The following is a 12,872-nucleotide window of genomic DNA, read 5'->3' as shown; positions in this document are numbered from 1 at the left end:
AATGTTGTAAGATGCATCAGTGTGTTGTATGTTCTCTGTGTCATTCTATGTGAGTTTTTATAATAAAATATCTGTTCTGTTCACAAAGTTAAGTTACATAACTAAACCCTAATGAGGTAGGATAAATTTAGTCTGTCGTACAGACCCTGAAGCAAACAAATCCAAGAAAGCCCACGCCAGTCTAGATAATGTATCAAGTCTAGATTTCTCAGGGCTCCATTTTATTATATTATTTTCATTCACTATGAACTTTTTTCAGCAAAATATGTTCATTTCAGAGACTAGTTGTTAGTCTAGGATAAATCCATTCTATCAGAGAAGAAAGTAAAAAAAGGTGTGCTTTCTTTGCTAATTGTCTACTCCACTGTCTCACAACTGGGAGTCTATCAATTGGGAGTTCCCACAAATGGGAGTAGGCCCTATAGTCTATTGTCTGTGGCGCTTTTCCCAAGATGATTCCCATGTGAAGACAATGAGGTCAAGAAATGACAACTCACGCTGTTATATTTCTGGACCATACGAAGGATGTGAGTCTCGCTCACTCACTCACTCACTCACTCACACATACATCGAAATGCATAGTGTTACTTTCATCTTCGACCTCTTTACCATGCCAAATTTAAGTACAGAAAACACATAAATCTGAAACTATGTCTGCAGTAACAGCATGGCCCCTTCCTTCTGGAGCTAAAGAAAATCCGATGTCACCAATTACTCGACTAGTCACAGCATCTAGCCTTCCTCATCCTCAGTCGTTGATGAAGATGATTGACGACAGTACAACTTCTAAACATCCATTGATGTCGTTGTTGTTGTGGTGGTTGCTACGGTCTCAAAGTGCAAACGATTGTAAACGTTCTCTGGGGAGGGTCAGATTATCTATTCAATCCCTACTGGACCCATCCCCGAGGTCACAGACCGGAAGTACGCTCATATGAAAACTACACGTCATTGCCAGACATTTTGACAATGTAACAACCGTCTCGTTCTAAAATAATGGTTTCCTGTAGACTAATTGTATCACACCGGCAATCGTGGCGACTTATAAGCTTCTGTAATACCTTGGTACTCCGGGTATTTCTGTCTTTACTGGGAGCGGAAGGCTCACGGTGCCACGGATGAGGGCGATTCCTCAACAAGACTATGCACTAAACGAGGATGTGTCGGTGATTCTCTTGTGTTCTTTAATTCCATTTCATAAACTTACTTATTTTTGCGTAGGAAAACAATCGAAAAAGTTAACACACTGACAAAGTTTAACAACATTGCCTGACACAAGAAGTGGCAAATGCCCCAGGAGTGTTGATGCATTGCGTAACAAAGGTGATGCTTTACTCCAATCCAGAACTGCAGATAATTACATGGACAGAACTGGACTTTAATTTCGATTTCTTTCGGCACTAACATGATTTACCGATCACCTCAAGAATCGAAAATAGGATTCAGGTGGCAGGAAAAACGTCTGATTATTCCAGCTGTCAAATTGCGAGTCTATGCATGGTATATACCTAAGCATGAGCTCACTCTTCACCTGTTCCCCAGACGGTGAAAGGAGAAAAGTTACTCTGAAATGAGACTATTCCCTCAACGCCATCTAATCCTTAATTTAGTTTCTTCTCTTCCGATATCATCTTAACCTCTATTTGACCTTTCCTGACTTGTGGCAGACCTCCGACAAAGCACGCCGCCATTAATCTGCGTTAATTCCTCTATCGATTTCGAAAATGGAATGTCAGTGATTAGTTTGTGCTCGAGTTACCGCCCTTGATTAGATCATCCTATTTGTCGTGACTAGATTATCCCCGGATGTGATGTGTTGGCGGGAGAATGTCAGTCACACTTGTCGCGCCACGCCTTCGGGATCCTCCGTCATCTGATTGAGTTTTCCAAGACACGGTGTCAGTAATCAAATTAAGGGCTAAACCAGCTCAAGGCTCAGTATACATCAGAATACCACTTACTAAGCAGTACAAAAATCGTTTAATGTCGCGTTCAGCCTGAAATTTAGGAAAACTTAATTTGCATTTAATTCTTAGTCACAAATGCAAACTGCCGCTACAGGTAGCCACTGGTGGCCGTGTGAGGAATATAGGGTGAAGCAGTGCTATACAAACCTGACTTCAAACCTAAGGTTCGAATTCGAATGGCATGCTTCGCCATCAAACTCTAGCCACTCAAAATTAAGTGAAGTGGATCTTTGACTTTGAATAAAAGACCCATATCAAGTTCTTCATTGGTCAACCAAAGGGAATAACTCGCCTCTGTGTGTCACTAAAGGGACGTAACTGGTGTTTCGACTTGACTCACAGAACACTTGACCGATTCTTGAACCATAATCTGGAATAATCATGAATAATTCTCATGGGGTGATACTGATTACAACTGTTTTTGTCACCACAGTTCATACTTTGTGTTGGCTAAAACCTATTTTTACATTTCATCTCAAACTCGTGACAAACTAGAACCACCTTGAATACAATGTCAAAGGTCAAGATAATCATCGTGTTTTGGACCCTTGTGAATTCGACGATTGGTTTCAGTTTAGAAACGTCTGACCTAACGTATTTTTTTTTTTAGTTTATTCTTTCTTTTTGCACGACAGTTAAAAGTAGATGGAAAGATAAACATTGACTATCAACACGCGAATGAATCAGTTGACCTTGAACCCTTTCTAGACTCTGCGTTGTACATACAAGTCGCAGCCGGTGTGTGTCCGACACAGCCTGGTGCTTTGTGGGGTTTACCGACGTTCATGTTCCCGGTGCCAGGCAACACGTTTATTTCATTGGAATCTGATGGAACGCCGATACGGCATCGTCTACATCGAAGCGACAACTTCCATGCAACATTATGCTGCTTATGTCGGGCTGGGTCGGGGTATCTCGACCCCCTGTACTCGGGTTTCAATTAACCAGTTATTGCCCGTCAGTCTAGTGCTTCCTCGGTGTGGGCCCAATACGCGTTTATCCGTTATCGTGGAGCTATGAATAAGGCTTGAAACAACAGGTGACTTGGAAAAACGGTAAGGCGTGGAAGCATTGTAGTGACGGTACGGAATGCTCAAAACGTTTGCTTATTACAGCCTGGGTTCGAACCCCGAACCTTGGTTATTTCGTCCTGGCGTTGTCCAAGCGGCAAGGAATATAGCTTCTAACTGACAGGATGTTGGTAGTCGCAGTTTCAGTATTCACAAAGGCGAAGACGAAGATGTTTCAGTAGCCTAATGCGTATATGGTTCTGTGTAACAATTGTTCTTTGTTTGCAGTCAGACGTCGACATCAACATCTGTATGCCTCTGACAATGTGTCATGCAAATTGACATCAATTCAATTATCTGAAATCATTCCAAGTGAGGCACTGCGCGGGTTGCTAGCCAATATTCGACTAAGAACCCCTTAATTTACTATTGAAGTCTCAAGGCCTCGTTAAAGACAGACCGATGTAAACTGTGATTTACGCCTTAAGTTAACCCCTCCAGACGCTATTCGTCCTCATTTACCATATCCACCTGTACTAGTCGTCTACATCGCATTACTTCATTGTCTTGCCTCGGTTACACAATAACACTTGAAGATCACCATAGACTTGTGTTGCGTCCTCTCCTTCAGACTGTTGTACTCAGCTGGGTGATTAGTGGCATTGTGTCCATTCTAGCAGGCGAAACACATACATCGGTTCACACACTGTCTATGGGAATTCGGACCTATACTTGGAATGGTAATGTCATGACAGGGAGGTAGACTAGCCTAGCGGTTAAAGCTGAAGACCCCTGTTCGATTACCCACAGTGTGGACCCCATTTCTAGTACTCCTCCCCGTTGTATTGCTATATACGTCTTAAAATTGAACTAACTCACTAACGTCATGACATTTGAGTTTTGCGATATTTTTCGGAAATTTAATGTTTATTTACGAGATTACTACAGCACAGCATCGGCGCTGTATGGCCTAGTGGTTAGTGCGATCGAGTTCAATGCTCCATAGGGTTTCACTTAGACTTGCATAAGTCTCTAAGTTAATAATTAATGGAATACACGATAATTTCTCACAACAATATAAATAACAGACTGGGATCCTTGTTTTTCCGTTGTCTAGATGTGTCTCTATAAAGGATAGAATTACCATGCGTACACTGTCTTAGCACTCAGTACAGCCTTGCATCAAGGCTAAGATACAGTGTATGAATTAAGCCCTTTTCCTCCGTCATGACCTTGCGTATATAGTTTCATTTCGCCCAAATATACACGATGTGAATCTCCTTCTTTGTGTTTCTTTCCCTCTTTCCTTTCATTAAATATTTCTAAAAGCGCCGTAAAATCATACTCACGCATGACGAAACATACACCAGTCAAGGTGTATTTACTCTACAGATTTAACGTGAGTGAGTTTAGATTTACGCCATATGTTCAAAATACGCTTTAAAGTGTAGAAATCGGATGACCAACTGCAATGGACGATTCCAGTAAGTTTACCTTAGGGTATCTCAACGTCCATATAAAGAGTACCCGTGAAGATCCGGGTTGGAATTGATTTTCAGTAACCCATGCTTGTCGTAAAAGACTACTAACGGGATCGTGTGGTCTGGCTCGATGACCTGGATGACATATGCGTATCGCAATTGCGTAAAGCGACGCTCATGCTGTTGACCATTGAATTGTATGGTCCAGACTCGATTATTCACAGACAGATGCCATAGAGCTGGATTATTACTGAGTGCGGCGTAAAACTAGAAATCAACCACGGTACAAAAGGTACAACTACGACAGGGACATCTTCTGTGGGATCATCGGCCCTGTATCTACATAAGTGCCATCTACATGTGCATGTATCTGCCGTAAACGTGTCCTGCAATAGTCTATATCACAGTCCCCAAATCACATTATTTTCCCTACTGCCAAACCCTCTCTGCAGTGCTAGAGCCATAAATGAAGCAAGTCTACGTTCCTCACGTTCAGGTATCTCTGCATCTCTGGTCTCCTGGGGCTCCTTTTCAATTATCTGGGTTAGTTCGTTACTATGAAAATCATATATATATTCAGAGACTGAACATTAGTCTAGTCCTGCAGCTGGAACAACAGGGACCTCTACCTGGGTTAAGGCAGTCTACTGTGTGTCAGGTCAATAATGCTCCCTGTGTAAAGTAATAATGTAAACGTAACGACATTGGCTGCAACTACCTTGGACATGTCAGAGGGGCCAAACTGACCAAAATACTGTTTCAATCGACTCTTGATGTCAATTTGGTTGTCATGTGCAGCACCGCAGGGCGTCGTGATGGCACGAGAGTTGAACATCAGCTAGAAGAACGCCATCAATCCACAAGGGCTTTGTTTACCCTGACAGCCGAGACTGAGGTTCGAACACACGACATAATGCCTTTCTCTAGCTTGTTTAATTCTACAGTGTATTGATACGTGAAGAAAATATTAACACAGCTATATCGCATGTTGGATCAGATTAGACCAGCTTTCTATAAGTATCCATAATGGAGCCCAAACTGCAGTGCTTATAAGCCCTAGAAGAGGATGATAAATTTAACAGTGTGCCACAAGGCATTAAAATTTCATGAAAGAATTTCAAGACAGTGTACAGGTGCACATATGTGTACATTCGTAACATTTTGTCTTTTATTTTGAGACACTGACTTTAAATATGTATCAATTCATTTCCTTTTGTTACGAAACAGTGAAAGAAAGTCAAATTTTGACTTGATAAAAACAATGTAAACATATTCATAAATCTGGAATTCAGCTAAGAGTATCTTTTAGGTGAGCATGAATAACATATATCTATTGAAAACCTACCCGTGCCAGCTCAACTGGCTCTCCATCTATACCATATATAAATACATATATCACATCTGACGGCCAGCTCGGTCTGTGCGGTAAGCATATTTGACAGCCTGTCTCCCCTCAATCTATAACAAGCGGGAAAGTGCAGACACTTGTAGCCAGAAGATCCTTATTCTAATTGAGCGGTATAGACAGCAGTGGACGCTGATCGGACCCCCACGACGCTCAGGGCAGTTTGTCACATCATTACGAGAGGATGGCAGCGAGAACGGCATATGGAGACGTGTACATGGACTCCAGAACAATTGAAAATGCATGTAACCACACGATCAGTCGCCTTCAAAGAATACTTACTGTAATAATGGTTAAAACATCTTAAAAATACTTTCTTTTGATCTGCATATTCTTGTGGAATGAATAGCGGTTGCCTGGTGAAACCTATTGACCGTTAAACATGCTCGTTCTGGGGCTGACTCTAGATTCAGTCACGATACTTGGCGCGTACATCATACAAGTTCTTAATGGTGCCGATAGTCAATCTACTAAAAGTTCACTTTAGTTTTTTGTTAAGACCATGTGAACTGGAGTACTCTTCTGAACTTAGCGTGATTGTTATATAAATTATAGGAAATAACCATATATGATCTATTAGCTTTGTTGCGCTTCTGTGTGTGTATGAGAGAGGGGTGAGGAAAAAGACAGAGTCGGGTGGGTATAAATATACACTGCATGTCTACGTGGGTATGAATCTATCCCGTCATCCATGTACCCAGATGGGTACAGTATGGGAAGAACATTTCTGTCCTCTACAGTGATGTCCTAAAAGCTTCGAAAATACCAGTAACTACTTCGCCAGCAAACATCACTGACTTTACCGAAGAGGAACCGTGTTCCAAGACAGCCTGTTTCTAATAAATTTCGTTTTTTCAACATCTATTGTGGAGGTCCCCGCAATGATGAACATAGTGAAAATTACAGGAGCTGAGCTCACGAAGAACTTCATTTAACAGATATGAGATTCATAGAATATAGTTACTTAAGATGAACAATCCCACTTGAGATATTCAATTCTAATATTGATATACCTTTTAGATGAGGTCTCATTCGTCTGAATTAAACAATAACAATATCGAAGCTTGGAACAAAAATGTCTAAGTAATTTCAAAAGCCTATACGCTTGGCAGCCTAATGAATCATTTGAAATACGCCCATAGTGAAAACCGCACATGTGCGAGGCAATAATGCAGATACAGCGATCGAAACCACGGTCGCATAAATCACATCACTCCATCTAATCTGCAATGAAAGACTGATCTACACGCATGACGTAAGTTATTGGTCAATAACTTGGTGCTGTTTACGTGATTTCGGTGAAGAGTTCTCTATAACGATATCAGTTGATACCATATGCATTCTCTGAACAACTCATGAAATGAGAGAAGCCATATTGCAGTGCTCGCGAACTGAAACAGCTGTTTTACAACAAAAGACATTGTGGTGGTATTTAATGGTGGATTCGAGTGAAATTCAGGTGGTTCGAAATACCCTCCCTTTGAAATGTACACATGGACCATAATGATGGCTTAAATAGTCAGCAGACAGAGACAATGTATATACAGACAACATATGTATGTATGTATGTATGTATGTATGTATGTATGTATGTATGTATGTGTGTGTGTGTGTATGTGTGTGTATGTGTGTGTATGTATGTGTGTGTGTGTGTGTGTGTGTGTGTGTGTGTATGTATGTGTGTGTGTGTGTGTGTGTGTGTGTATGTATGTGTGGGTGTGTGCGTGTGTGTGTGTGTGTATGTATGTGTGTGTGTGTGTGTGTGTGTGTATGTATGTATGTGTGGGTGTGCACGCGCGTGTGTGTGTTGTCTGTATATATCGCGGAATACCAGTATCATGTTGTTAGGAATACAATACATTCTTGTCAGACTTGATTTCATCCTTTCCTTAACGACGACATAAGACGACAATACCACTACAGATACATAAATCATAATCGATTTTGTTATTATCATCATTATTATTTAATGTCATCATTCGTCGGGTCCCGTTCATGAATGCAATTTTGGGCTTGAGCTGTCTTGAAACTGGCACGGTTTTATCTTGAAACCGGCATTAGTTTATCAGGTAATAGCACATCAAAACACGATCTGAGTATGGATTTCTTGTAAAAAAACAGTTCCATATTTTATCAACTTTAGGTAGTAATTTATTTTTGTCAAGTATTTTAAAACTTCAACACATGAACTGTGATCGTTTGACTCAATTCAAGATCATTGTCTCCAAACGATTATAAAGATATAACTACGTAATAACATTATTTCACTGAAAATTGAAAACAAACATTATCTGTTTCCTAATTTCCGCTTGAGAAATATTGTGACTTTGTGAAACACAACATGATTAAAAATCCATGTTTTTGAATCTCGCGCGTACTCTACCCAATCGTAAACCGGAAGTATGAATCATAAGGGGCCCGGATGGTGCATTAGTATAGCCAATATGGCGACTCTTGTGTGAATTTACCAGGTGAAACGGAGGAAAATATTGAATGGAGATGCTGTCGTTTGTTTACAGCTAGTGTTGGTGACATTTCATATCTAGGAGATACATTTACTGGAGGAGTGTGAATTCTACTAAGGAAAATGACGACAGATAAGGTTAAAGTCGCTGTTAGGGTTCGCCCTATGAATAAGCGAGGTAAGAACAGGCGGCGATCATTATGAAAATTTCAGTAACCACATCGCGGATAAGGATTTTACTGTTTCTACTGTTTTTGTTAAATATTTTGTAACATGTACTTTATTGTACGTTTAATTCAGAAATGGATATGGCAACGCAGATCGTGGTGGATATGGAGAAAGATCAGACGATTCTACGTCCATTAAAAGACAGGTAGGACACTGTCGCCTCATACGATTGTGTAATACCATCACAGAACACTCTAAAACAACCTATTTACAGAATAATGTTAAAAGTCCAGTAAAACAATCTACATTAATTCATATTTCTCACATATTCTTGATTTCTACTGTACGTTGATAAAAAAGGATTGGACCGATATGAATTGTTTATTGGGTACCATGGTCGTGGGTTGCCACGCCCCCACAGCCGAAGGCATGATTTCACATATGTAGCATTACTCCGTGAACAATGTAATTGTTTAGATTAGACCAATTATAGAATGCCAATTAACACCATTATAGTTAATTGCCTGCCCTGTGAGTAACTGTTATCTCCATCAGAAGCAGATGATAAGGGGCAGGTGAGAATAACAGTGTATTGTGACTTGACAGGGTATTGTCCAAATTGCATCTTCTTACATACTAATCCTCTGTTATGTACCATTAAATCATTTAGTAAATAGGGATTTGTACCCCATTCAGATAAGATTCAATGAAGATTGTGTGAGGTTTGTTGTGAATGTATGCTAATCTGAAGATGATATAAGCTACCTATTGCTGAGACACAGTGGTCTTTCAGTGTGGACACTGGACTAGTTGGATTCACAGGGTTTCTGCTCATTATTTGTTGTGCCAAGGCTTACATAACAACAGCCAATGTCTAGTTGTTTTGTATCTTATTTTTTTTATACTGATGCATTATATTTTTAGCACTGTTCAATGATAAAGTCACAACAATCACTCACTTCGTGATATGGTCCGTTTTCATTTGTCAAAGTTTATTGCACGCATCTGTGTTACAATACATGTTACTGTCTATTGCCATTATGATGATGATATATATATAGACACACACACACACAGTCCAACTCAGATTCTTGTCTTTGTCAGATAGCTGCATACACTGTATGACCTTACGGTCCCGACATAATCCTTCCTTCTAAGAAATGTCTGTGTAACTCGGACTGCTGTCTAATTTGGACTATTTAGTCTGTCCCAAGCCAGTCTGAATTAGACAAAGTGCACTGTATATTGCCCTCCTCCCCGTCTCCCTCCCCAACCCCACCCTTACCCCCATCCTTGCCCTGTCCCCATCCCCTAATCCAGCTGGCAAGTGATTATTTCCCTTCTTCCCTGAGTGTCACATAATTTCAAAGGTTCGCTGCCAACCTAACCATATCTGTTCTTACTCTAAACACAAACATTTTAGGGTATTGTTTCTGTTATTATGAATTCCTGTTGAGTCATGTCTCGGCTGGGTCTATATATTTGTTAATTTGATACTTTACAATTGATAAGGAAAATAAGACAGGTATGAGTGACCTCTGAAAAAGATTATTGCCAATCTGAGCCAAATTCCTGTAAGATGATATGATGCTAGTATTCATTAAGGTTACGGTGCCTTCAACACACCTTGCATTGTAAATCAATTATGCTGATTGGGTAGTCCGAGTACTTGTGCCATTGTTATGACAGCATTGATCTGTGTTGCTGGTATGATGCATGCCATTCAATGGCAGTACAACCGATCCCACCTGTTATACTGGATCCTACATGCCAAATGGAACCTATAGCACCTTCTACAATCTCTCAGATTTCTTCCAGATGATCATAATCTCTGTTATGTTAATGCAGGAATCTTTATGTTGATGAATACATCATACTAGGGGTTATTCAGTGCATCCTTGGGAACATGGGAGGAGAGATGGATTGAACTTGCAGCTGATTTCCATAGCCAGTGTTTTTTTGTTGTTTTCACTAAGCTGAGGAATACTTTTCTTATTATGTTTGAAAATGCTGGCAGAGAGTAATATTCACAAAGTTACTGGTCTGGGAACTGTATGATAGAGAATAACAACATTGTTAATGTCATCTCCATCATCGCTTAATCAGAAACCATTTGAAACAATTCCACATCTTGTCCTAGAAGTAGTCTTGGTCTCTGAGGTAATTGAGTGCTTCAGTAGCTTGCAATGCATCGCTGATCTTTATTTCGAAGCATATCGTCAAAAGAAGGTATAAATGTCAGAACTCAAACCACTGTCATATCATATTGTTTCTCTGTTTTCTTTGGATTGAAAGATCTAATCCCAGTCAGTTCGCTCTTGTCACTAAAATATATATGGTATGTTTCTGTTCTGTCCACTTAAACCAGTCAGGCCTATTAGTTTGGAGGAGATACTTGTCTGGATATTGGAAATTGTATGAATTAGGTATGTTTTTGGTTGTTTGGGTTTCATGACATAAATTCATTGACTATCCTGAATGCCAAGATTCCTGATCTTGATATGAGTCAAATGCTGACATGATAGACATACATGGTATTCTGGCCTTCAAATGTTCTGTACAAATAGCTGAATTATAGAAGCCATGGTTTCCTAAAGCCAAAATCTATATCAGCATTTGAGAAGTTTTTATGATGTTATAAATATTTTATAGAGTCTATATGTATATTCATATAAACATCTCTGTGATATGTCCATCACTGTGTTTTAGAGTATGAATCTATCCAAAACCCTTTGGATGGCTTTTCTTTTTTGAATGTGTATTTTATGTAAACAGGTTCTGTCTGCTGAAATCCATAGAAACTGAAAGTTTTCCTCTTCCCCTTATTATGATATAAAGGCTAGAACAGTGTTGTTTCACAATTTACAGCCTATTGATATCAGTATCATTGTTTGAATTGACCATGCTTTAATTATCCATGCAACTCTGGTTATATAAGCAAATAACTGATTTTATGAAAAAAGAAGTAACTGAGTTTGTGGGTTAGTTGTGGTGTTGTAAATCATTGTTAATTTATGAAGATACACATGGACAACACTAAATACAAGTATTTTTAAATGGTGGCATGAGCGATTTGCAGAGATATATTAATAGTGTAAATATGTTCACTATGATTTTTATCATGTTCTGTTTTCCATTCAAATTGAATGTTGTCTTCTTATGGTAGCTATTAGTATTGTTTGTACAAAAACATAGAAAATTATAAACAGGCAAAAGTATCACTGTTACCTGGGGTAATCTATTTGTGTTTCAGGCTTTTTGAATAGAAAAAGAATATCAACACATATTCAGAATTCAGGGAATATGAGTCTGAAGAGTTCCCTCAGCTTAGTAAGATCATCTGGACAATGTCGGATATTTTTCTCCTAGTTCATCTTTTAGAAAGTTTGTGACATTGGATAGTTTTCTTAAATTCATTGTTTTTGCATTTTAAGAATGTTTCTAAAAAATAGGTACTCTTCCAGTGCCCCGTCGTTTGATGTAGGCTGCTGTAGTATCGGTATAAGAGGTCTGTGAGTGACGCAGATGCTGTAGACGTCAATGTGGATGGGGAGAGGAATACAGGATGTAAAGCAATCCTTTCTTGTTTATGTTCAGACAGGGATCATGTAAACACCTGTACAGAAAACTTTCCTGTAATCTTGCAGCCAGGTTGTTTTGTTTTCTAAGGAAATGAATCGTGTATTTCTCTTTCCTGTATATTCTATGTTCATAAATGCTTTATTGGACAAACTATCAGCTTCTTTGTAAACACAGTCATAGCGATCACAGAACTGATACTAGTCCATCTTTCCATGTGGAATGTTTCAGATGTTGTAGGATGTAGGGGATGCTGAATGTAGGATGTAGGGGATGCTGAATGTAGGATGTAGGGGATGCTGAATGTAGGATGTAGGGGATGCTGAATGTAGGATGTAGGGGATGCTGAATGTAGGATGTAGGGGGTGCTGAATGTAGGATGTAGGGGGTGCTGAATGTAGGATGTAGGGGATGCTGAATGTAGGATGTAGGGGATGCTGAATGTAGGATGTAAAGGTTGCCATCTGTAGGTTGTGATGGATGCTGGCTGTTGGATTTAGGGGATGCTTGCTGTCTTTACAGCATAGGTGATGGTAATGTTAGATGTAAGGGATTATGGCTGCTGGATGTGGGCGAGTGAGTTGGGTTTTGCACCAGTTTTAGCAATATTCCAGCAATATCATGGCAGGGGACACCAGAAATGGGCTTCACACATTGCACCCATGTAAGGAATGGAACCCTCATCTTTGGCAAGCGATGGCTTTAATCTCTGGGCAGCCCCACAGCCCTGTTGCTGCCCCTCCACCCTTTTGGATGATGAAGATGCTGACAGCTGGGTATTATGGTAAATGCCACCAT

At 39.8% G+C, this 12,872-nt stretch overlaps 1 protein-coding gene across 8 annotated transcripts in view; it reads left to right on the top strand.

Moving 5' to 3' along the window:
- The first annotated feature begins 8,283 nt into the window (after nucleotides 1–8,283).
- LOC137278560 (kinesin-like protein KIF13A) overlaps nucleotides 8,284–12,872 on the top strand; it is a 209,445-nt gene continuing 204,856 nt past the window's right edge. For all 8 annotated transcript variants that reach the window (XM_067811008.1, XM_067811007.1, XM_067811004.1 and 5 more), the window contains exons 1-2: nucleotides 8,284–8,505; nucleotides 8,628–8,700. In XM_067811008.1, coding sequence (XP_067667109.1) covers nucleotides 8,451–8,505; nucleotides 8,628–8,700 — 128 coding nt within the window. In that variant the 5' untranslated portion in view covers nucleotides 8,284–8,450. The remainder of the gene's footprint in view (nucleotides 8,506–8,627; nucleotides 8,701–12,872) is intronic.

Source organism: Haliotis asinina, chromosome 3 (assembly GCF_037392515.1).
Source record: "Haliotis asinina isolate JCU_RB_2024 chromosome 3, JCU_Hal_asi_v2, whole genome shotgun sequence".
Classification (NCBI taxonomy): domain Eukaryota; kingdom Metazoa; phylum Mollusca; class Gastropoda; order Lepetellida; family Haliotidae; genus Haliotis; species Haliotis asinina.
This window is presented reverse-complemented; position numbering and strand designations above follow the sequence as displayed.